Here is a 27,214-nt window from a genome sequence, read left to right as displayed (position 1 = left end):
GCTGGTCACACTTATTTTGCCAAGAGAAAGTGAATTTAAAGGTAGCATAAAAAAAGCTGTACAAAAACATATATTTTAATTCTACACAGATAAAAAATAAATGAGCACTGGGGCCAGCATTGTTTTCAATTCAGCTATTGCTGTGCAATAAAATCTTGCTGGCTCCCTTGTCTGGAAGACTCTCTCCTTGGCTTTTATAAGATTTATTATTACATGCCATATGCTGTGTGCCCATCTCCCACCAAATCCTCTGTGCCGTACAAAATAGGACCTGGCATTTCATGTATACAGGGCCCAAACAGCCTTCACCAGTCTAAAATATAGTGACTGTCTCTGGCATCTTACAGCAGCCCCTCTGCCAGAATCCATAGAATGCCCATCCAGGCCTGGATGTATTTACATCTTCCTATTGTGTTACACGCTGCTCCCTACCTTGATCTCTTCTCACAGAATCATGTGCACGTCTACTAAACACTGCTGTAATGCACATCATTCTGTTTAAGGAACAATCATATGAGCAGAAATGGCAACTTACAATTAAGCGTAGCCAGGGTTTCTGTGGCACTTGTAAGTGCTGAATACTTGACAAGGGGACTCCTCAATTGACCCTTCGCCTTGAGGCACCCCACTGAACCCCCTTGTTACATATCTCAATGAAACACCAGGAGACAGAGGTGGAGAAAATGGCCACAGCATTTATTCACATTTTATCAAATAAATAGGACCTTGCCAGCCTAACCCAAGGCAATATTCTAAAGCCATAATTCCATAAGAGGTCGCTACTATGCTCTGCTGTTCCTCGCTGAAGACTTGAATGAGTATTAGACTGCCTCTACCTACAGAGAGGATGGCCCCAAACTCTGCTACCAGCAGGAGCTGCATTACCAACCATGAGAGAAGTTCAGCAGCCCTGCTGCCGGTCCTGGATCTGCAGTGTCTCGATGATAGGAAATCCAAGCAGGCTGTCACCTAGCACAAGCAGTAGTAGCGTCTGTATCTATCAATCCACCGTGCAGTCACAGGAGAGAACCTCCTTTCTCCCTCTGCTAAAATGACCTGTGCAGTACTCTGGCAAGGTCCTACCGCTGCTGTGACAAATAAAACTTAAAATATATTATCATATAACCACTATTTTGATCCAGAGGAAGGCAAAAAACCCAACCTGAAGCTAGTGCCAATTATGCCTCAAGAGGGAAAAAATTCCTTCCTGACCCCCTGGGCGATCGGAAACATTCCCTGGATCAAGAAATCGTTAACATGAATTAAACACAAAGCTGACTCTCAAGTTTATACCATATAAAGATACAGAAAGCACAATATAAAAATGCATTCAGGTAAAATTCCACATTCAGTTATTAATAGATAATATGAAAACCAAAAGAAGAGAAACTCCTGACATTTCTCAAAATATGCAAAAAGAGGGAGGGTGGGTGGGATGTTTCTACCTGCTCAGAAGATAAGGAAGTGAGTGCTTTTCTGACATCACATCCCTCTCTTTCTCCGCCCCTCCCCAGGCCAGCCTTCTCCTGCCTTAACTCTTTCCTTCTCACCTAATCACAGTTGCACCTGGTTCTGCCAATCTCTAAACATAAACCAGTGTAATCTGGCTGCTGGTTATTCGGATCCCTTGTCATGCAGCCCCTGCGCTTATATCTCCAGGGCTTTCCTTTCTGTGTGCCCATTCCCATAAAAATGCTCCTATCCCAATTCAGAAGTGGACTTGGGGTCCAAAGCTAGGTAATTCCCTGGAAATCTGGGAGAGATGACATATCTGATTTAGGCTGCAATCAGCACTGGAAAATGTAGATCTATCCCTAACAGTAAATGTCTTTATTTTAAGATATTGTCAGTGAATTTAATAGGGACTTCTTAGCAATATGATTCCAAGGACACAGATCTGCCTATTTTTCTTTGGGAAACAAAACTGTGTAAACCTTCAAATTAGGTTTAGGAATTGAGGTAAAATGTTTTTAATCAGTACTAGCATGCATTCAGTAAATATCGCAGTTTTGGGGGGTTCTCTTGAGCATTTATGTCCCCTTAAGTGTGCTGGTGTTTTGTACTGTAACTGGGCCCCCTTCCAGGCAACTACATCCCAATAGAGTGCAAGGAATAATAAGGTACTGACCTCTACTGGTAAAGTAATAAAGGTTCTTGCCCTCCTCAAGGGTTATGTGCAGCCGTCCAGATGTGCATTTATGTATTTTTATAGTGTCTCAAGGGTACTGAACCTGGAGCTTTACAGTTAGGGGAGCAGAGTAAAACATGCACAGGGATTCACTAAATGCAACTGAAACATAATAGTTAAGATAAACATGTATATCTTTTGGCTAAGAACTTACAATTATTTATATAATTTTTTAAATTCTAATATAGATTCACTGCATGTAAATTGGAATGACCTTTAAACAGTGTAGGTATGACATCTGAATTATGCAGCAAGATTTCCTTAAGTAGTTAAATAGCTGTTCCCCTACTGTAATTACAGTGATATTCCCATTTGCAGAGTGCTAATTGTGTGTTGACATGCACTGAATTTTGAAATCCATACTTAGTAATCACAAGAGAAACACTTTGTTATGCTAGGTTTTAATTCTTTTTGTTTGGCAGCAGCAATACACAAAGAACAGATCCAGACTGGAAGGAAAGGAAGAGGCCAAGGGCAAAACTGAAAAGTACCCCCAGGTTATCAGGGAGATAATGATTTAGTCTTGAAATGAAACCTCTTTATGCTAAACATAAATAAGTCCACAAAAATGCCTGGAGCTATTAGAATGACTAAATAGAATGCTATCAAAGGACAAGGAAAGGCTAAGACACCAGACCAATTTTTTAGGGTCTGTGCATTAAATCTCTATCTTTCTCCTCCAGGCCAGTGCCCCCCTCTGGGGAATAAAATCACATTGGCTCACACAACCATCTTGTTCTTCATTCCCAGGGTTCTCTTGTGTGTTAGACTTGCACACACACAGTATTGCAAAGTCCAAAATATTATTGTATTGTGCATGCACAAGCATGGTGCAGTGGTAGGAAAGGGTTGGGGTAATAAGGGATAACATACTGAAATACATTAAAATCCCAACACTATCAGTTTGTGCCATTATAATTTTATACTCAGCGGATCATGACATACAAAGTTAATTGCCTTCTGTAAGGATGTGACCAGAAACCTAGACATTGAGGTTGCAGTGGATGTGATTGCTTGCTAAGTTTGATACAGTATTTGATAAAGCATTTGATACAGTACCACACATAAGGTTACTGATTAAATGAAGGAATATTTGCCTCAAACATACTATATATACTTAGAATAAAGAACTGGCTGAAAGTTACAATACAAAGAGTGATAAATAGAAACATTTTCAAGTTGAATCAATGGTGTTCCTGAAGTAACTCAGGGGTCTGTCCTTGGTCCATTGCTTTTTAATTTAGTCATGCATGTCCTTAAGTTGGCAATGTAAGTAATGTCTCTGTCGTATGATACATAAACGTACAAACACAATGACAAAGTGAACTACCCTTTTAATCAGGTCACTGTATAAAGTAACTTTTAGTATGTTATAGAATATCCTATTCCTAACAACTTTGCAATTGGTCTTCATTGTTTATTTTGTATAGTTTTAAAATTATTTGCCTTCCTCTGCTACATGTTTCCAGGTTTCAAATGGGGGATGACCCTGGCAGCTAAAAAAACTAATGATCTGTGAGCTTAAAATTTTATTATTATTGTTATTTTTCATTTATTGTCTATAATAAATCTGAATAATTCTATTCAGTCCCCCTTCTATTCATGTTCCAGTCTTTCGTTCAGCCGACAGTCAGGTTACTAAAGTAAACAAGACCCTAAATAGCTGCTGAAATTCCAATCTGGAGAGATGCTAAACTTGAAAAAATGAAGACCAATTGCAAATTGTCTCAGGATATCACTACATCATACTAAAACTTTTACAGTGAACAACTCCTTTGAATTGAAGGACACACACATTTGGCAAAAATAACCTCAATTTTAGTTATACACTAAGCGGAATTGTGTTGGAGCCTTGTTAACTGAGGATATATAGGGAGGGTCCTGTAGAAATCACTATACGATAGTGTCGGTCAGTGTCTGTAAAAGCTAAACACAATTACTATTAATAGGCCCTGCAACAATGAGAAGTTCCACTATAACCAAGACTATACTCCACAATATACAATAACATTTCCCACTCTATATGCCATATAGAACAATATATTAAAATACAAACATTTTTACTGAATATACTGTACCTAAAACGAGTGGCTGGTTAGAATCTAAATAAAGGAATAAGTCCCCAGTTAATCTGTACAAAGTGCTGTGCATAAATCAAGTAAGTCTAAAAAAATCTGTTGAGCAGTTCATAACTAGGTTAAAAACCAATTCATGTAAAGCAATATCCGGATTAAGCCTGACAGAGGGAAAAGTCCAATAATAGCCACACTCCCTTCATGCAATATACAGTGCAATGGGATGGAATAGGATGTGCAGATGCAATGAAATACAATACCCAATGTGAACGCAGAGCTGATATTAACATGTAAAATACATGATCTAATGCGGTTGTCAAATTAAATATGTTGCAGGACTGAGGCTCATTTACTAACAATTTGCCCAGGTGCAGTTACTCATACTAACCAGCCAGCAATTTGCTTTGATCAGTTTGCTGCTAAGAGGCAAATCTCTGGTTGATTGCTATGGGTTACTGCACTGAGACCCACTCAGGGTTAGGGTGAGTGAGCACTCCAATAAACCACTGGACACACAAAGTCCCAGAGTCAATATGGAGCACATAATGACACATTTGTTTTTGGTAATTTTGTCCACAGGCGACATATTGCTAAATGTCAATGGCATTAACCTAACAGGAGTAAGTCGCAGTGAGGCTGTGTCCTTGTTAAAGAACTCTTCCTCCTCCTCTGTGGTTTTAAAAGCCCTGGAAATAAAAGAATATGAACCTGAAGAGGACAACCTCAACAATGCCCTATACATGGACTACCTCCAGAATGGCTCCGAACAGAACAGAGAATGGTCACCGGTCTGGGTCATGTGGTTAAATTTGCCTCAGTAAGTTCAGATCTCATATCCTTTCTTCTACAGGGGAGTGGGCGGAAAGATTTATATTTCTTGGGCTGCTCACTCCTTTGGGCTTATTATTCACTACAGTCATGTGTCCTAATTAAAGCCAGATTTGGCTGAAAGAGCTCTGCATGAGCGTATGTTTTTCTTTCCTATTTGAGTCGGTGCACATTGCACAGGATGTAGATATTTATGATGCTTAATGTAAATTTCTTGAAATCCCTGCTATTTTCTGTGATCTGATATTTAGCTCGATAGGCAGCAAGCGTTAGGACGCAGACTGAACATATTTGCCATTGTTTAGCAGCGGTGCAGGATGTGTGTAAGATTTCCCCATTATTCCCCCTGCAGTAAAATAGATGCAGCATATATATATATACAGGTATTGGATCCCCTATACGGATACCCATTATCCAGAAAGTTCCGGATTATGGAAAGGCCATCTCCCATAAACTCCATTATAAGCAAATAATTCTAATTTTTAAAAATTATTTCCTATTTCTTCTTCAGAAACTGATTTCTAGCAAATGAATCAAGAATCCTTATCAAGTAAAATATCTTATTTACCCAGATTGCCATAAAGTCATGGATAAGTGGCACTGTAATAGGCACCATAAGTTCCATATCTGGCAAGCCCTGGGTATACCCCAGTATAGCCCTGCCCTGCAGTAACTACAGTTCTGCAAGAGAATATAAGGAAATGGTGGTCCTTTAATATACATTATCTTTATTAAAACCCTATATAATATTGATATAATGCAATTTGCGGCCCACTTTTTAACAGTTTTCTCATAGCAGTATTATTAAATGATGCAGTGTTTACTGATATTTACACCAAAAGTTAGTGAATATTAGCCAGACATTCAGCCAAGAATTCAGCATTAGGATAGTAGAAATCTATTGGTAAACTGTGGGCAAGGAGCAAAGAGCAAACATCATAGCAATCTGTTGGGTGTTCTTATTCACAGTTGAGCATTTTACATGCCTTTGTTGGCATTCACATCAATATAAATGTCACAATGGGGTGTTAGTGACCCATTATCAACTGGGCACCTTTTACATGGCACCATCATGGCAGACACGTCAATTAATTAACAAATTGACAAATGTAATTCTTTTTCTTTTCTTTGTTTTACGTTAACTATCTATTAGAACAAATATTCCTATAGAATGTTTCTTATTAAGAGTTGTTGTTTCCAGCGTAGATCGCATGTTAAGGATGCCTGTAAGTTATTATTATTTTCTATTTATATAGTACTGACATATTCCGCAGTGCCAACACATTTCCACAGTGCTTTATAGAGATTGTATATCATTCACATCAGTGCCTGTCCCAGAGGAGCTTACAATCCAAGGTCCCTATCACATTTACACACTTTCACGGGCAGGGTGGGCGCAACAGCATTAAGGTCAAGCTATAAAGAAGCATTACACAACCAGGCCACGAAGGCCCGTGCCTAGGGCGGCACAAGTTTAGGGGCGGCATGCCGCCCCGCCGCAACAGAATTTTAAAATTTTGCTCCCATGTGGAGCAGTCGGGACCTCTCCCCACTGCTCCGTATGGGAGTTTAAATGTGCGATTGCGCATGCGCATTGATCGCGCATGCGCACTCAGGGGGAGAGGGCGCCGCGCGATTGCGCATGCGCACTCCTGGGGGGGGCGGCCTCGGGGCGCCGCGAAGTTAAATCCGGCCCTGTACACAACTCATTCTTGCATGGTGTTTATACAGACACACATTTTGCACCTAATACCGCACCAGAGACAGAAGCTTTACATGTTCTAATATTTGCAGAAAAATTAAAATTCTCACTTCCACTTTGTCTCTTATATGAAATTCAACAAAAACGTGGCTTGTTTTCATTTTTTGCCAGTTTATTATTGTCTTCTACTTAGCCCATCTTTATGTTAGCCTTAAAAGGAACCAATACACCTTAACTAGCACCTTTCCCCATACCTAGGCAGATCTTGGCCGCAGAACCAATGATTAATGTTGGACCAGGTGGAAATTCTTATTGACTTGGCTTTGTGGGAATCTTCATTGGACCATTGGCTGTAAATGTAATCCTTAGTCAACAATTCTGCATGGGCAACTCTTGTTATTTGATTGCTTAGGCCCTGGGCCATAGTGGTTTCCCAACACCTTCATAGAATCTAAGGGGGTGGCTAATATTCTTCTTTCACTTTTATTTATTATAGTGTGTAAGCCAATGTCACTGGTGATTTTTCCCATAGCAACCAATCAGATCTTTGCTTTTGCTTTCTAACTTATAGGTGACTGTTTAAATTAAATTGCTAATTACTATGGGAAACATCACCAGTGATGTTGACTTACACACTATAATACATATGCCCCTATTTCTACATAAGGGAAAACAAACAAGGAAGGTGAAGTGACAATCTCACATGTTCAGCTATTAATATAGGGACATGGTCAAGTTAAATAATTGCATAACCCACCCCAAGGGGAAAGCAAACCAGCTGCCAGTCAGGGGAATGCACGATTCTCTGCTTATTGAACCCTGTTAGTGATCAAAACACTAAGCAGCTGTATGTGTCAAAGCTCTTCTATTTTACTAGATACAACCCTTCCAGAACCTTCCAGTACAGGTAATACAAATATACCAAACACATGTACGTGCATTATCTCTGTTATTTGTACGGCAGCCATTGCTAACTGCACAGAGTATTCCCAGGATTCCAGCTGAGCAATGATTGGAATATTATTGTCTGACTTGGCCCAGATGTTCAGCATAACTTCCAGTAAAGAAATTGTTGTGTTCTAAGAAACTTTAGGTTTTTAAACCCCTTTATGTGTTTTTTAGTAATTTACAGGAAACAGCTGTGTATGCGTAAATCAGACCCTACCTTCTGAATCTCTATGAAAGAGCAAAACTATAAAAATAAACTTTCTCTATCAGACTCCGAATAAATGAATTTAGAATTACACTTCCACTTACCTGCCATAAAGAAATGGGTGCAGTGGTGGATTTGTTTTCAGCTTGCTCATACAATTGGGCACCGCAGAGGAACTGGAGGTCCACAGGCTGGATGTTACCAGTCATACTAATTTAACTATTATTATCAACATTCTGCAGCGCTGTAGTCTATGGTAACATCAGACAGTATCTTCCATTCTCCAGTGGTCCTTGATCATTTTAAATATTCTGAAATAAATATTTATGTTAAATATTACATTTAAATATCAGATTAATAACAAATGTTATTTAAAAACATAAATATCACTTTTAAATACTACATTAAAAATGGGACCTTAATATTATATAAAGACAGGTATGGAATCTCTTATCTGGAAACCTGTTATCCAGAAATCTCAGAATTAAATAATTCTAATTTTTAAATACGAATTTCTTTTTCTTTGTAATAATAAAACGGTACATTGTACTTGATCCCAACTAAGATAGAATTAATCCTTATTAGTGGCAAACAACCCTATTGGGTTTATTTCATTTTTATATATTCAAATTATGGAATGACCCCACTGTCCGGAAGACCCCAGGTCCCAAGCATTCTGTATAATAGATCCCATACTTGTACTTGTTTAAGAAAATGATTTGGTAATATTCCACACAGCTGTATATATTGGAGAGTCAAACAAATAAAATACATGCAGCAGAAATCTAGTCTGATTTATTAAGAGAGCTAAGTGAGTATTGGCCCCTGAGCTTTTCTAGGGGTTTCGGCGACTGAGAATGGCTGATCCAGCTTTCTGTCACCAAGCCATATAATCTAATGGCTATTGCCGAATGATCCCTATTTATTCCACAGGATGGTTTTCATTATTTTCTCTTCCAGTTGATCCACCTGGAAGCCTTTCAGTACATAAATCTGTCATGTGTACAGAAAATAATATATTTTACAATCAAACATCCATTTTACACTTTCAAGGGACTGGAGGGAATTCCTGTAAATTTGTGGGACCAACACCATGAAAAATGTTGAGGGGTGTTATAAAAAAAAGAAGCTTTTCATATTAAAGGGAAAATGTAAGCTGTTTATGAGCTGGGTTTAATTTCTTTTTATTTTCCTATAAATGTTCAGTAAGCCATATAGACATAAGTTACACTAAGAAAGGTTATCTGCTTATTGGTCTGTGTTAGTAAGTGTGGGAGCTGTCATAACTGTTTCCATTGCTGAAAAAAATCTATTACTTTTAAACATCCATTGAAGCAGTTTCCCCGTCTCTCCTGAACTACTGAACCAGACTGTAGAATAGTTATTTATGTTTGCACCAGTTAAGGGATGCGTCAACTTCAAATCAAGTATAAAAATCAGTATAATGTAAAGACTTGCAGTTAGTCTTTTTTTTTTTTACTTTTTGATTGCTGCTGTTTTTGACATGTTTATATGATTTATGTCAGCTGACCGCTAGGGCCGCCAGGCCATAGTTTGGAAGAACAACAATAACACTGAACCCTCTCATTGACCCCAGGAGTAGAAAGGGCCCAGCTGGGCTTACTCAAAGCAGCTTCATTAGCTATGCACAAAGATAGAATTATTCCCAAAGGTTTGGGGGGTGAGAGCCAACTTGATGTGGTGCTTCTGCCAGACAAGGACCTTGAGGTCTCCCGATGCATGTGAAGTGTCAAGCATTTTAGAGGATATCTAGATCTGTTATTGTATGTAGAGTATCTGAGGAGTGGATACGATTATAGTTACATTAAACATTAAACAGTAAATAGTGTACATTGTAAAATGTAAGACTGTTATCAGTCACAGAAAAGGTCTATTACCCTATAAAGGATAAAGTTATCCGGAAACCGAGAAATTACAGAACGGCCATCTCCAAATTACAGAAAGTTCATCTTTCATACAGTCCATTTTAATCAAATAATTCAAAATTTTAAAAAGTATTTCCTTTTTTTTTATATTAATAAAACAGTGCCTTGTACTTGATGGTAACTCTTAAATCCATATTGGTGATAAAACATTTCTACGGGGTTTGTTTAATGTTTAAATTATTCTTTGGTAAATTATGGGCGGCCCAGATCCCAAGCATTCTGGATAGCAGGTCCCATACCTGTACAAGGCTAAAGGCTAAGTGCTTTAATAAAGGTCATGGAACTCCAAGGTGACTTTTAATATCCTCATATTTTACTGACACCAGTTATACTTCACTGAGCACTGTTTATAAGGAAAATAATACACACGAGCTGTGAATATTCTGTAAATGATATAATGATTCCATTTGTTATAATAGTGATGTCACTTCTGTCACCTGGCTCACTAATGTACCCCTGTTGAAAAATATTAGAAGTCATCTTGAAGTTCCATGACTCTCCTTGGTGACTTCTAAATATCCTTATATTTTACAATAGGGGGGTACATTATTCACTATATAATTTACAGAATATTTATGGCTCTTGTCTTGTGTATTAGAATAATGCTGAATAGAAGAAACTACACATATATTATAATCTCACACCCATCTCAGAATAGAATAGACAAGTACACTCACAGAACGAAAAACATTAAATCACACATTTTCTAATATGGCTGTGTCAGTGTTTTGGTGCATAATTAGAACATGCTTCAAGATACCGGATATTTAGCTGAGGCTTCCAAAACTTACTGGGGAACTGCATTGTTAAATAAGAATGCATTGGATCTTGTTTGGGAAATTCTTATTCTAGAAGTCATCTGGGCAGATCATTTGTAGACTATTTGTGGAAGCCTTGGGCTCAATTTTGGACTGATCTTCCTATTCTGACTCTTTTGTTTTAAATCCCAGAAACTGAACATTTATGGAAAGGTAGTGCATAATCTATTTTGGACATGTGTTTAAACCTGTTATGCAAGTATAGTCGCTTGCCTGCATTATCGTAATATACATTACAGTTAGATGCATTCAAGTTAACATGTACATAGGCTTAAAGGCATTACAATCCATGTACATAATGAAAAAATCATTTAATAAGCAGTTCCTTTGTTAAAGAAGTAGAGAATCCATGCAATGCTTGACTCGATGGAGTTCTGCAGGGCAATGCAAGTGGGAGGAAAGCTTTAGTTATTGTTTCTCTTCTATTCTCAGCTACGGTTCCCTTTGCATACACAGCAGTTTCACCCAACATGAGGTAAGCAGTGTCCTGTTTCCTAGGTTTGTTCTTCCTGCCAGCAAATTGCAGACATTAATACAGATTTTCAAATGTGGTCATTTGAGACAAGGAAATGCAGTCGTTCTCACTTTATTCTTTATTTTGCAATGAATCTTCCATGTTAGGAATTCATATTGGATGTTATTACAGTATCACTTGCAAGGGCAGAAAGCACCAGGGAGATGTAGATTCCTTTTCAGGATGTAAATACTTCCAACTTCCCCTTTTCAACAGCCTTCAGATTGCAGTTTATTACAAGTGCTTGGTAACATAGAACTCTCATCTGACTCTTATCCGCAATAAAATGAAAAAAACCAACAATATAACACTTTGTGCCATGGCGCAGGGGGCACTATGATCACCAATACTTTCCCTGAGCAGGATAGGGCAGAGCTGAAAGACTGTTTGCCGGGGGTCCCCCAACTGAGATGTGCCCCCAAGTTAGAAAATGCCATAAGTGATACTAGATCACGTATTATTATTGAGTGCAAATATTGATATGATATTTATACCATTTATTTCAGTGATGCCCAGGCTGTTGTTCCTACAATGATCAAGCCTATCCCTGGGAAAAATAATGTACTTTTGTGATGATGATGGAGCTTTGCTGCCTATGGCTGATCTATATTTGGCTTTAGCCTTCTGTTACCTTGCCATGGTTTGGGGGACACTATACAAAAAGCTGCCAAATACTTTTTTATTTTGAGTATTAATGACATTCACTGTGTCTTAACATGCTCCTTGCACTTGCTCGTATTTATGCAAATGCAAATGTCCAGTCTTTTCCAATGAACTGCAAGCGAGGGCGCCTACTGATTTAGGGGAACCTTGAGCTGCTGCCACCCTGGATGTGGCAGTAATTCTAGTCACATTCAATTGTAAGGAGTTGGGGAGCAACACAAGCATGAAAAATGTACCTAGGGGTGCCGAATAAGCTATGATTGGCTATTTGGTAGTCCCTATGTGGACTGGAAGCCTAGAGGAAGCAGAGGAATAGGAAATTCATCTGATTTTTATGCTACTAGAACTTTCCTCCAAGCAAGAAATTCAAAAATAAGCACCTTCTTTGAGGCCACTGAGAGCAACATTCAAGGGGTTGGTGAGCAACATATTGCTCCTGAGCCACTGGTTAGGGATCACTGTTCTAGAGTTTCCACTGCAGGCTGTGTCAAGATACACCTAAAGCATCTCACACAGGAGTGATTTGGGCCTATTAATTTGCTCTATTTGTTTTAGATTAGTCGGATGATGCTTATATACCTCAATATTCAAATAGTGCCACACAGGCTTTCATTAGATGGCAATAAAGGCTTTACGTGGGCCTTTTTAGGACATTCTCCATTTAGTTTTTAGGTCACTGCAATTTAAATTTGGCCTTGTGTTTGGGATTATCTGCAGGAAGATCATCCTACCCCAGTGTTGCGTTTTTTTAATCTAAATGCAAGAAGTTCTCTTGCAATAATTCCCTGGATTTTATACCATTCACTCTTCCTTTTCCTGCTAAAACCACTGTGCAGGCATGGATCAAAAATCCCATAATAACTGTATAGGAGAGTGGCACAAAAGAAACCATTACTCAAAAACCATGTGGAATCACGTTTGCACACTTCACCAGAGGTTGTCAGATACAACCATTATGCAATATATGTGGCTGGATGTAGGTGAAGGAGCGACCCATAAGCAGTAACCTTAACATAACTGTTCCACAAAACTATTGTTCTGATCTTTATTAAATAGAAACTTCATAAAGTAGGAACTTTTTCACATATAATTGCGTCTGGTTGCTAAGAGAACCTCTGGAATGGTGTGACAAAGAGCAGACCACCTTTCTACTTTTTGTAGTGTGTCTGGAGCCACGGTTCCATTAGCCGCACAGTTAATCCAGCCCCGCTCATGCTTTGTGCATAACACACATCTGCTTCTTTTCCATGCTAGGCCTGTGTGTTGTTTTCTGGTTTAATGTTATTTGCAGTGATGTATGTCTGGCTACATATACCTGCAGCTGTTTTGAAAGTTCCAGTCATATATCTCAGTGCAGAAGAGCTTAAGTAGATTCCCTACCAAATATGAGCAGGTTTATTATCAAACTCAGGCTATGGGAATAACAGGAGCCATTGGCGAGTCCATCATGTTTTTCCATGTGTTTAAGGCAAGGCCTACTGGGTTCATACTAACAATATCTATATATGCGATATTTTATGTCTTTCACAATGTTATTACTTCATGGGGAACATTAAAAACTGTAATATTTATAAATAAATGTACAATTGTGAAGTTAAAAATAATCCCCATTAATGCCTGGTCAGTGGTTGAACATCACAATTAGACTTCATGTATTGATTACAATTTAAATTCTAGTTTTTGCTGCAATTTGAGAAAATTTAAGGCCACAACTCACAATCTAAATAGTTTTAAATTCAAGGTTTTTCATACTTCAGGTTTTGAAAAAGTCTAGAAAGTTCGAATGATAGAATTCAGCAACTAAAATCCAGCGAGCTTCCGTAGGCGTCAGTCTGAGATGTGATTTTCACAAATATGAAAGAAAAGAAGAAAAATTTGAATTTAGAAATTTAGTTTACCTTTAAATTATTCTTTAGTATGATGTAGACTTTGATATTTGCAGTTGGTCTTCATTTTTATGGTTTTTCAGTTATTTAGCTTTTTGTTCAGCAGCTCTCCAGCTTGGTATTTAAGCAGGAATCTGATTGCTAGGGTCTTGATTAGCCTAGCAACCAGGCAGTGCTATGAGCAAGGACAGAAGTATGAAATAGGAAATACCCAGAATAGAAAAATAAGGAATGAAAAGTAAAATATAGCAATAAAATTGTAGCCCCACAGAGCAATAGTTTTTGGCTGCCGGGGTCAGTGACCCCCATTTGGAAGATGGAAAGAGTCAGAAAAGGAAGGCAAATAATTTAGAAACTATAAATATATAAGACCAATTGCAAAATTGCTAGGCTATTGTTTAACAAAAAAAACCTTTACACAAAGTTAACTTATAGGGAAACCACCCCTTTAAAATTGGTTGGTTAAAAAGAAATCTTGTTTGGTAGAACAGTCCCATGAGCCAGTGATTTCCATGGGGAACATTATAGGGCTCATTTCCAACTGCAGCCACAATTATAGTCGCAAGAAATGGGTCTCTGCTGCAATCGAATGGTTGTTGGTGCTGATGGGAGTTGCAGGGCAATGCTGCCAACCCAGAATGCTTACAAATAATAGATCGGGTAGAGATAGTATAGATGCTGATTATTGTGTTGGGTTGAAAACCCCACAGACTGTTCTTCCACTTTGGCTTATTCTTCCGCTTCTTCTTCTTAGCTCCCCCATTTTCTAAACGCTACTCCTCCTACAGTTTTAGGGGTACAGCACCCAAGCTCCTCACACTTCTTCACCCTATAGCGGAGCAGGTTGCTTGTGCTTTTCTAAGCAATCCCGCCCCCCGTCTTTTTGTGGCGCCGCTCCGAACCCCCAATTTTCCCATTGACTTTGACAGGGAAGTTTTTCTAACAGCTTTGAAGCTACACCCCCCAAACTTGAATAACATAATCATGGGGTCACCCCGAATGAAACAGCAAGATTTGTTGGATGACCCCCAAAGTGGGAAGGGCCAACAACAGCCAATCAAGTTTCACCCATTGACTTTAATGGGGAAATTGAAACTGCTGCCAATCTTACAGCTTTGAGGCGACACTCCCCAAACTTGAATCACACAGTCATGGGGTCAGCCTGAATGAAAATATGATGATTGCTGGATGCCCAAAAGTGGGCGGAGCTGTGAACAGCTAATCATATTTTATCTATTGATTTGAAGGAAATCCTACCTGCTGCCATTCTCACAGTAATAAGGTCGGGGTCCCCAAACTTTTTACACTTGGTCACTAGGGGACTGCAGTTTTTGTTTTGAAACGTGGGCGGAGCCACCAACAGCCAATCAAATTTCACCTATTGATTTTTATTGGTTTGATGCCAGGGTTCCCAAACTTTGCACAGTCAGTCACTGGGTGACTACATATTCAGGGTTAGAACAAGTGGGAGGAGCCACCAACAGCCAATCCATTTCCAGCCATTAGATTTCATTGGTTTACATTTAAACTGATGCCATTATTTAAATATTAATTCCAGGGTTGTTAAACTTTCCAGAGTTTGTCACTGGGTATTTGCCGTTCTAAGTTAGAAAAAAGTGGGCTGAGCCACCAACAGCCAATCACATTTCACCTATTTAATTTCAATGGTGAAGTGTAAAATTCTGTCAGTCTCACAATTTTTATGCCTGAGTCCCCAAAATTTGCAGAGTTAGTCACTGGGTAACTGCAGTTCCAGGTTAGAAAAAGGGGGTGGAGCCACCAACCGCCAATCAGATGTCACTCGTTGACTTTCAGTGGGGAAATTTAAGTTGCTGCCATTCAGACACTATTAAAACCAGGGTCCCCATAGTTTGCACAGTGGTTTTTACTATATAAATGTGGCCCAAAGTTAGAGAAAGTGGGCAGAGCCCATTCAGTGACTTCATGTTTTTCAACCCAACATGAAGTTTGTTCTCAAACTTACTTTTCTAGTTTTATTGTATTCCTTCCCTTAGCATCATTACTCCCACCGACATCTGTATCTGTCTCTGTGTATATGTCACAAGGCTTTGTATACATTAGTCCCCAATAAAGAACATGTTGACTTTATACATGCAGAATTAAAAGAAAACATGAATCCTGCGGTTCCTATTACTCACGAACAGTAATAAAATAAATATTCATTGCTATTGCAAATTGAAATAGGGATTAAGCCAAACTCCCTCCCCCATGGAAGGCATAGGTTTTTTTTCACCAAATGTAACCGACTCGCTCTGATGCCTGGTGACCTTGATTGTTAACTTATGCAACCTTGCAGGCCTAGGATTCCACATCTGGAATTCTTTTTAGTGTTCCTGCCAAGATGTACATTATGCACTGAAAGCCCATTTCCCTGAGCATTAACTCTTCATCCGTCTTTCAGACTCGCTCATTTGGGGGCCGAAGTTTTGTATAAAAAAAATCCATTTTGGTTCCACTGTGAATCATTATGATACAGGCTAATTGTAAATCCCTGAGATTCAGCAAACAATAAGGGCCACATTACTGGAACACTTAGTGTCACTATACACCATACATTACATTCAAAAACATTTTTTTAAAGGAGGGCTTTTCTCTGACAGTTCTGGAAAACTACTTGTGTAATATAAACCCTTTTATTGCATTTCAATTTATAACTATTGGGCATTGCGGCATTCTTGTATCCTTTCCAGATTTTTTACCTTAATTGTCCTTTTAGGTATATTTTCATGGGGGGTCTACTGTATAAAAGTACAATAAATATGGAGCAGCTGTAAAGTTTTAGGAACAGTGGTAGTTCATTTAGCACATAAAGTACAGGATCTATTGTCCAGAATGCTTGGCACCTGGGGTTTTCCAGGGACCTTTCTGTAATTTGGAGCTTAGTTACCGTCATTTACAAGATACTATTTTATTATTACAGAGTAACGGGAAATTATTTTTAAAAATAAGAATTATTTGCTTAAAATTGACTCAATGGGAGAAATAGGGTTGCCACCTATTTGGTTTTGACCCAGACAGCCTGGTTGTGGAAATGGCTGTCCAGGTCAAAACTGCCTGCCTGGTTTTTCAACTTGGGAAAACCGGCAGGACTTGCTGAGATTGACCACGTCATAGCCCCCCCCATGACATCACTGATCTGCCCCTGTCTCTCCGCCCCCCCAGTGAAGCCACCTCCCACTCCTCTCCCCCTTTGTGGCGTCACCGTCCGCACCCTGCCCGGAGAAAGAAGCCCACAAACGTGGCAACCCTAATGGGAGATAATGCATACAATTTAAAGCTTTCTGGATAAGGGATCACATGTCTGTAGATGAATTGAATAAAAGACATAGAAAAATACCTTCCAATGTGTGTTGCTGTAAGCGCATATCTAAATGGTTTGTTTTTCGTTGTATTTGAACTGAGGCTAACAATAGTGCTACAAGGTTACCAGCAGCCTCACATGTATTGCCCTGTGCTGCACTGTGTATGTATCTATGTATGTATAACTTTATTTATAAAGCGCTACAAGGAATCGAATGCATAGGAGGCTAGAGAATGTATACTCGACTCCTCTGTAAAGATGTATAGTACTTGACATGCCTTTCTCTTGCCTTACCATGTTTTTATATAACCATATGCTCAGATGGATCTATATTTGTATTAGGACTAAAACTCAATAAAAATATAATTTAAAAAAAAAATAAAGCGCTACAAGGATATGCAGCGCTGTACAAACTTATAATGTACAAAGGGCAGAACCAGCATTATAATAAATACAATAAATATGGAACTATAAATATGCAGAGCTTAAATGCTATGGGTAAGAGACACAGTAGGAAGGAGGTCCCTACTCCATAGTCTAAGTAGGTGTATAATAAACAGACAGAAATAGGGGGGGAACGCGCATAAAGTGTGGGGTTATCTACCCTTTGCATGGTATTTCACCATAAGAGTGTGTGCCTGATGCTTTTATATTACCTCTCTAATCCCCAATGTTCCTCTATGAGGGAGCTGCCATATTTGTGCATTGAACAGTAGTTTTTAGTGTCCCTTTCAAGACTGGGTAAGATAATCTTCTAGTGCTCCAAAAGTTAGGCAAATATGTTAAAACAGACACTTTGTGCAAAAAAGGTGAGAAACTCTAACGTTTCGGAAAAACTTCTTTCTCAAAGGGATTTTTTCCAAAATTTTGGGGTTTCTCATGAAAAAACACAATGCATCTGCTTTAACACATTTGCACTGTGACCACTGGTGGTATGTACAGTCTATGCAATTGTTTGTAATGCAGATGTATGGCTGTTTACAGGTTTAAGTAGATTGTAAGCTCTTTTGGGCAGGGCTCTCTTCACCTCTTGTATCGGTTATTGATTGCTTTATATGTTACTCTGTATGTCCAATGTATGAAACCCACTTATTGTACAGCGCTGCGGAATATGTTGGCGCTTTATAAATAAATGTTAATAATAATAATAATAAGTATATTAAAGCATTTTGTCACTTGTGCACGTACCATGGTGTGTTACATGTGCCGGGTGTGCATTGGCCTATTCTAGGCAGCAAACCTTTCTATACGTATAACCTTGTTCTGTGCTAAAGCGGGAAGTTCTGACAAATGTTAAACCTTAATGGGGAGCTTGGACCCAAAGACTGAAAAGTTCTGCTATAAATGATACAAGGTGCTTACATATAATACTAATGAACTCATTATGGTAACATAACTAACTTACAGGTATTTAGAATGTAATTTGTAAACATGACATACTGCAATGGTCAGTAATGCCCACACGCCCAGGGCTTTTCTTGGTGCTTTTGGCAAACCCTCAGATTGCCTAATATATTCCGACTTCCCTGTAAAAGGGTTGTTTCTTGGAAGCCCCGTATGCGCTGGCGTGCAGGAATCTGCTGTTGCAGGAGAACTTGTTTTTCCAAGTGCCACTTGCTGATTAAGAGCAGAGGGGCTGAGCTGCTGGGGGTCCCTGTTATGGCTTGGAGCTGTAACAAGATGCATATGTATTGCATGTACACAGCCTATAGATAGTAAATCCCATGCTTGCTTGCACAATAAACCCACCAATAAATTAAACAAGGATTTCCAGCGGCCTGCATCCTGTTTTTGTATTGGAAATCTTTCTACACTGCGTTACAGTCTCAGTTATGATTACCTGCTGCATCTGTGGTATCCAGTGTCAGGCCCTCTGGCTGTAGGGCCCCCGGCCACCCTCCAGCCACAGGAAACGCTATAGAGCATGACTGCCATAAGCAAAGTACGAAATGCTTAGTCCCTTATTAGTAAACCTTTTTTTCTCTCTATAAAATGACTCTATACAGTTCACAGAATATATTTTAGGTGCCATATAGAGTCTTTGTATGGGCTTTTATGATAAAATAATACAGAAACCAAGCGCTACCCAGGACAGAATATAAAGGTGGTGTGCCCCTAGGCCACTTGCCCCCCAGCCACCCTGACAGAGATTCAAACAGCTGTCAAAATATCCCGCCAGTCCCCAGTTCAGATGGGGCCAGAGGGCGGAATGCCACCCCCAGATCTCTGCCACCCTAGGCCTCGACCTTTGGGGCCTACACCTGTATTATCATACATTCCCACAGGCAGACATTTTTCTCTATGTGACTGTTTTTTACTTTTACTATCCAGGAAAGGTTGTTATCTGAGTGACTGAACATACCTGCTATTATGTTGTTCATTTTGGTTGTATTAAATGAGCACATGCTGTAATAATTATATGTACAATATGTAAGTAGATATCAAATGCCGTTATCTTAATGAATTAATACATTTATCTAATATCACACCACCCACCTGGGTTGCATGGCAGGAGTACACACTGTATTACAAGGTACAATATATAAAGAAGCCATTGCTGTTACTGCTATGGAAAATCTCGCCGGTAGTCGCAGTACTGCTGGGATTCTGTATTTTAAGTGTTTATAATGGTGTTATGTCAGTTAAATGTAGGGATTCACCAAATCCAGGATTCGGTTTGGGATTCGGCCAAATCCACACTCCTGGCCAAACCAAATCCAAAAAATCAGGTGACTTTTTGTCACATAAACACGGAAGTTGAACATTTTTGGACATTTAACCCTTCCAAAACCTAATTAGCGTATGCTCATTAGGATTCGGATTCGGGGGTTCGTCCGAATCTGAAAAAGTGGATTTGGTGCATCCGTAGTTGAAAGCCTTTAGTTGTAACCAGTAAATCGTGCCTTTTTATTACAATGCAATTACAAGAACAATACAATTACAATATAGATAGTCTGGGACTATTTGTATTGTATTTTTGTTGTTGTTGTCTTTCTATAGTGTCTCTCTGTTTGTCAGGGTCAGCCATACCCAGCAACCAGAAAACAGATTCATGCCATGGGTAGTAAATGACATATCTCTTAATTTATAGCACATGTGGATGGGTCAGCGTCAGACCCTCCCTCAGAGGAGTCTGCTTGGTTCACTGTGGACTAATTACTAGCGGCGCTTGCACAAGCAGAACTGAATGATAAGGCGTCAGTTTAGAGATCCCCTTTAATTAAGTGGCTGGCTTTCCTAACAACAAGGCAACCAAATGAGCCCAAATGATACACTCTTTGGGTACAGAGAGCAGAAAGAAAAAATAAAATGTTTTAATGACACCAATAGGCTTGACATTGTATGTATTTCTTACAGTTTTGCTCCCATGCTTTCTCCTAGCCCTTGCTCAGGGGTGTAAAGAGTCCCGATCAAACTCTGGGATAACCTCTAGCAACCTCTGGCCAAACAAATGAGCGCAGGGAAAGGGTTGTGGCAGGAAGGCAGGCAAAGGGATTGCAGTATTAATGTCTGAGATGCAGAAATCTGGAGGCAGCATGGAGCTCTGATTGCTCCTGTTATGGTCGATAGTGTTTCACAAAGGCAGGATTTCAAACTTTTACCAAAGAAATAAAGTATTTAAAATAATTAAGTACTGTAATTAAAGTGTATACATTATAGGCAAAAGGGACCTTAGAAAGGTTGGGTCCAATTAGCAACTAAGGTTCCATGTGGCCCAAAAATTGGGCAGATGTTGATCAGACAGGCTTGATTTTCCGTCGGATCAGGGACCGCTCATTTATGTGGCCCTTGCTCCGACTTTTCCTATCCCCTTCATTGAAATGAAGCACTGCATTAGCACAATATCCCCCACCCAAGGTGGGCATAGGCCAAACGGGCAAATCTTACCGTGTATGGCCATCTTAACTCAGTGGAGATAATTGTAAACTCTATAACCACAATAAGATTTGTCACCTACACCCCGTGCTGTCTGTAACATACACAATCCCAAGGACAGAAGTTCTGAGGTGTGAAATCAGGGGATTTGCACATTAATACAAAACAAACATTATAATACAACACTCCATAATTAGTTTCAAATAAAAAAAAAAAAAAAACAGGTTATTAAAAATGTGTATAATACAGTGACAAGTGAATGTGGATCCCACTAAGTGGTGCTGGGAAGAATGACAAAAACTGGCACAAACAACAATTTGGTTTAATCAGCAACTAACGGCCTTTCTGTATGTGTTGCAGCTATTTGTACAGCTGTAGGGAGGTGGTGCTGAGGAGGAATACTGCTGGAAGCCTGGGATTCAGCATTGTAGGAGGTTCCGATGACTGCAGCAGGATCAAGCCTTTCTTTATTAAATCCATACTAGAGGGGACACCAGCTCATCATGATGGAAGGCTCAGGTAATGCATTTAGCATTTATTAATCCACCTGTGGTTCAGAGGTCTAGTAATTGTACTGACCCTGGGAAATGGTTGCTACGTGTCCAGACTGTGCCTAATATATAAAAGGATTGTATACAGTGATTTGATATCTTAGCACACACTGATAGCTTGATGCAGTATGTAGATATCATATATATGTCTGTTCCACATGTTCCAAGCATTTATGTTGTATCTATTGCATTATTTACAAATATAGTTTTTGTTTATTAAACCTTACGTGTCAACTCTTGTCTTACCTCTTAATGACAGTCCCTCTACTGGTGCCATCATCGCTATATTATACACAAGAGCCATGAATAGCCATATCAAGCAATGAGCCATGTCCTGTACATTATATCTTTATAAACTGTGCTTAGTGATGTAATCTGTAATAATAGGTACTTATAATGTAATTTGTCACATGATTCAGTGGGGCTTAATTTTTTTTTTTATTAGCTGCAGCAACAGAGTTAATAAATTACCCCCCATTGAAACTTATGGATAATAATAAATAATGTAGCCCCTGTTGTCAAATATGAAGATATTAGAAGTCACCTCAGAGTTCCACAACCTGAATGAAAGTCCTTGGCCAAGTGCTTTTATATGGTCATGAAACTCCTTAGAGATTTATAATAGCCTTATATTTTACAATAGGGGGTACATTGTTCCCTATATAATGAACTCATCTAAACATTCATATTTGGTCTGATTGCAAAGGCTTAAATACAAGGGTTAAGAAGGACTCACTGGAAGAGAAAGTGGAGACAGTGGTATCAAAGGACAGGACCTTTGCTTGATTTGGTCACTCACTTGATCAAATTATCTTTACTTTAGAAGCCCTGTTGCCCCTGCATTTGTACTGTAGAAGGCTGACAGGTGTCCTCAAGATAAAGTGCTCTTATATAGGTCACGGTATGACTGCTATAAAGTACAGCAGAAGGGACCAAAATAGGTCTGCAAAAGAAGAAGTGAAGGCCGAAATAGGGAAAAACGTTGCGTCCTCTTCTTATAAGATGAACACATAGGTTTTTGGCAAAAGAAATGAAGCCAAATGTCTAAATGCTATTCCAAGACCTGTAACAGTATTTTAACGATCTTCTATTTCTTCCCAGATGTGGTGACATCCTTCTTGAAGTGAATGGAAGATGCACATCAGGGATGCCCTATAACTCCTTGGTGAGGATGCTGAAAGAGATAAGAGGAAGAGTTGTCCTTACCATAGTGTCATGGCCTGGATCCTACTTGTAGGCGGCCAACAGGACACTGCAGAAACCTCCATCCCTAACAAAGGGTTTCGTTTACAGAAATGGTGTTCCTGTAATACACATTCCAGATAAACTACCACTTGTTTATAAGGGTATACGCTGTCCCAACACTTGCATATTTCATCAGTCTTGGGTATAAATGGACATCAGTGTGTTCCGTGTGCATGCAAGGGACTTACAGTCTCGGGAAACCACAGGCAAATTGCTTTTCCACCTGCATTACGAGAGCTAGAATTGTTTAGATGCGCTTTGTATGTTAGTTTGTCGTCCACTCGTTCTGTCGGTGGTTCTTCCAAGTGTTGGCAAGTGAATATTACATGCTAGTAATGCTGGTTGTGTCAAAATTGCAGCTCTGTAACTGTAATAGCTTTGAATTAGCCACCGTGTACGTTGGTCCGTTGACTGTAACATTAGTGATATGTTTAACGTAAGTTTACGGAATGAAGAGAATGGAACCATTGAAATATTAAGCAAAATTCTGCATAAAAGTATTTGCTGTCGGAGGAAGGATTAATAGGAAGTATAGGCAGCCTGGGGTTTTGCCCAGCTGGTTACACACCCCCCACCCCCCAAGACAGAAATCAGACATTTTTTTAGAATTGTGCAAAGCTTACTTCTTTAACTCACAGGCTTCCCAACACCACCATGGTAGCAACGATTTTATGACTAGAATTCTTTCCTGGAGAAGAGATTTGAGTTGCTCATAACTAGGGAAGTGTGAAACACCAGTGCCACCAAGTCTGCATCTTGCCAAATGCTTTATATCGACACCTAGATCCAAGCGATAAAATTCCACGTTCTGCCAAAATCACCACCAGAAGTACTGCCTCTGTGCTTGGCGGCACCTCTTTGTATATAATGCGCTACATGTTCATTTCATTTTTGTGACGTTTGACTGAATGAACATTTAAGTTATTCTCGCAAGACCATTTTATTAGAGCATTTTTTAATAGTATATTTGCTGTATTTATAATGTGTTCCCTTCCAAAACAAGTTCATGTATAAGCAAAAGGCAAGGGGTACAGTGATACTGTTTTCTACAATTCTTTTAAAATAAATGGGGTTGTGTTATAAAAGGCACTGAGTTTGCCCAGAAGCAGTAACCCATAGCAACCAATCAGCTAGTAGAATTTACTAGTCACCTGTTTAAAACCAAATATCTGATTGGTTGCTATGGGTTACTGCTCCTGGGCAAACTCAGTGTCCTTTATTACATATGGAAGACTTTATGGCCAAACTTATTTGGAATAATGTACTGCTGCTTTTATGAAACACACATTTATAACTGGGATTCTTTGCCAAAATAGGTGCTGTTCAGGGTGGGTCTCCATGAACCCCCTTGAATAAAATAAATATTTCCTACAATAGACAATCATGATTAACATACTTTGATGGATCTAATGAATCTGTGGCTGTGTCCCCTGCTAAGAAACACTGCTTTGTAGGGATTATATTCCTCAGGTCACTGATGGGATCTTGCATCAAAAGCAGCTATACTACGGCTATTGTGACTGAGTGGGCTTTCAGCACAATTGTTTAAAAGTCAAAAGAATATTGTCGGGTCCAGACTGAGTCAGAATAGGCCCTGGCACTTCAGGTACACAGAGGCCCTAACAGCCCCGTCAATAGTGACTGTCTATGGCACCTTACAGCAGCCCCACAGAGTTCAGGCCAGTCCGGGCCTGAATGCCATTAGGAGAGACCTAGGTGCTGTGTTTACTAACAGCTAAGCTACTGCCTACAGCCCACCCCATTTCAGGGTAGGATAACACAGCCTTTTACTCAGAATACAAGTTTATATATAAAGTACAATTTGCTTTGGATATGGTGAAGGACTTATACAAGTGCAAACAGTACAGCCACCCCATACACACATAGTAATCGATGATACAACGTGATAGGCTAATGTTTAATATTTTACTGTGAAACATATCGGAATATAGATCCAACGGAGAAGCAGCACAGTTCCACATAGAACATATCTGCATAACCTCTGCCATTTGTGCTACTAAACTGGGAGTGTTACGTTCTTAGTGTTTAATGTAAAGAATGATGTACAAATGTATATTAATGTATCATGTTATAATGACTTCTATACATGTAAGAAATCTACAGTGCATCCTATAAACCAAGGGTGGGCAAACTGAAGTCCTCCAAATCTTTTGGCTGCATTTGGTTAGTGCAACAAGATGCGCAGCACCACAAGTTGAACATCACTGCCTGACACTCAAGGTGCAAGGATGCGAATTGCAGACACAATCACAATCTCTTTGCAAAGAGGTAACAAGATGACCAATTGCATATTTACAGATGCCGTAACCCCGCTATCTACCACTTGCCCAGAGCTCACGAGACGTGCCTCGATATTCTCCTTCCTCACACACTTTCTCGAGTCTTTTGTGGGTCACTTTCCACCCCCCAGTGTTACTTACACATCAGTTGTTTTGTAATTGTGACGTGTGAGTTCCAAGTTATGTCTGGGTGAAACGCGTTATCAACCACTAAAAATATTTTTCTAATCTAGAAAAAAAAAAAAAGGTTTCTACAGAATTGCGCCAGAATCCATGTTTCAATATTTCTCTCATTTGTTAATAAGAGTATTTTTTGTAAAAGTATTGTTTCTAAAAATGTGTAAAAGTGAATATAATTTTTGCTGTCAATAAAAGTGGACTTCATTTATATTCTAAACTCTGGTTTGTTAATGACTTGGGAAAAAAAAAAGTAGCGCAGCAGGGAGGAGCCAAATTTTTTGCCCGGTTTTGCCATGAAAAAACACCCATCAATGTGTTTTGTAAATTTTTCAGCAAAATAAAACAGGGCACATTCACTTATCCCTATAGCACAGTGATTATACTTGGGTTCTATTCTAACCAGGGCATTGTTAGGCACAACTGAGAACACTATGGCGACTGAGAGCAGAAACCATTTGCTAATACAGCAGGGGAAGGACACAGAATTATAGAAAGAATTCAAGGTTCACAGCTGGACAACATAATACAGTATAGGAAAGGTGGCAGTCACGACGGGAAGGTCACCTGTCCTTTTTTATCTGGACATATAGATCCACTATATGGCCATGTGTATGTGGACACCCCTTTTATTCACTGTAATTGGACAGATGAATAGACCTTCCCAGATGAGTAAAGGCTGTTTTAGCAGCAAGGAGTGGATCAACCTAGACCATGGTCACGGAATGAGAAGTCTGACAGGTGAACACATAGAATGTAATTGCACACAATATTCTCTGAAAAGAGGCGCTTGCGAGGGGACATGATTACTCTGTACAAGTACATTAGAGGGGATTATAGGCAGTTGGGGGATGTTCTTTTTTCCCATAAAGACAATCAACGCACCAGAGGCCCCCCCTTCAGATTAGAGGAACGGAGCTTCCATTTGAAGCAGGGTAGGGGGTTCCTCACGGTGAGGGCAGTGAGGTTGGGGAATGCCCTTCCTAGTGATGTGGTAATGGCAGATTCTGTTAATGCCTTTAAGTGTGACTTGGATGAGTTCTTGAACAAGTATAGTATCCAAGGCTATTGTGATACTAATATCTAGTTAGTATTAGTGGTTGTATATATAGTTTATGTATGCGAGTGTATAGATTGGTAGGTGTGGGTTGTGGGTGCTGGGTTTACTTGGATGGGTTGAACTTGATAGACTCTGGTCTTTTTTCAACCCTATGTAACTATGTAACTATATCAGTGCATATGCAATACACATTGAAACTTAGGGCTACCCATACTGCTTGTGGGTTTTGTATTATTTTTGGTAGGGGAAAGGTCTTGCATATCTCCACAGTCTGCTTACTATTCCCTGTATGAAAAATCCACTGTGCAGTGGTGTGATTAACTACATACAATTGAGCTGACCTTACCTTTAAAGAAATTCTAATCAATCTTTAAATGGAAAAAAACACTTTCAATAAATACTGTACCTTTCTTACTTCCAAAGTCCATCACGATGGACAACTGACTTCATTACCCAGAAATCCCTTGACTGAAGCATTTACTTTGGCAGAAGATGAGGTTTAGGGCATTTAGTGTGAGGCAATAAAATGCTGCCAGTGAGTATTTGTCACTATGTGCCACTGCTCATGTCCCTGCTTTATTTTGATTTTTGAATGCTAGATATCAAAATCAAGTTGTCTTAGTGCCAAATGTTCACATAATCACTGCTGGGTTACAAAGTGTTAATGCTTATATCCAGTCTTACCCCCATACAATTCATATGGTTTCTTACCATCACATTAGCGCTATATACGCAAAGCAATGAATTCCCAAATACATGATCATGATTCCTATATGGCTGAATACGTCTGGAGGAGACTGGTGCTTTCATATCTAACTAAGAGCCCAAGGCAGATTTATCCTAGCGGCACTGGGATAGTTGCTCAGTGTCACAGAAAAGCTTAGAAACCTTCATAAATGACAGAAAAAAG

At 39.3% G+C, this 27,214-nt stretch overlaps 1 protein-coding gene across 3 annotated transcripts in view; it reads left to right on the top strand.

Moving 5' to 3' along the window:
* The window catches only part of lnx1 (ligand of numb-protein X 1), a 105,818-nt gene extending 82,118 nt beyond the window's left edge, over nucleotides 1–23,700 (top strand). For all 3 annotated transcript variants that reach the window (XM_018095508.2, XM_031895405.1, XM_004911203.4), the window contains 3 exons: nucleotides 4,843–5,080; nucleotides 21,332–21,490; nucleotides 22,624–23,700. In XM_018095508.2, coding sequence (XP_017950997.2) covers nucleotides 4,843–5,080; nucleotides 21,332–21,490; nucleotides 22,624–22,759 — 533 coding nt within the window. In that variant the 3' untranslated portion in view covers nucleotides 22,760–23,700. The remainder of the gene's footprint in view (nucleotides 1–4,842; nucleotides 5,081–21,331; nucleotides 21,491–22,623) is intronic.
* The last annotated feature ends 3,514 nt before the right edge of the window (nucleotides 23,701–27,214 follow it).

Source organism: Xenopus tropicalis, chromosome 1, assembly GCF_000004195.4.
Source record: "Xenopus tropicalis strain Nigerian chromosome 1, UCB_Xtro_10.0, whole genome shotgun sequence".
NCBI classification, from domain to species: domain Eukaryota; kingdom Metazoa; phylum Chordata; class Amphibia; order Anura; family Pipidae; genus Xenopus; species Xenopus tropicalis.
The sequence above is the reverse complement of the archived record's forward strand: the minus strand, read 5'-3'. Positions and strand labels throughout refer to the sequence as shown.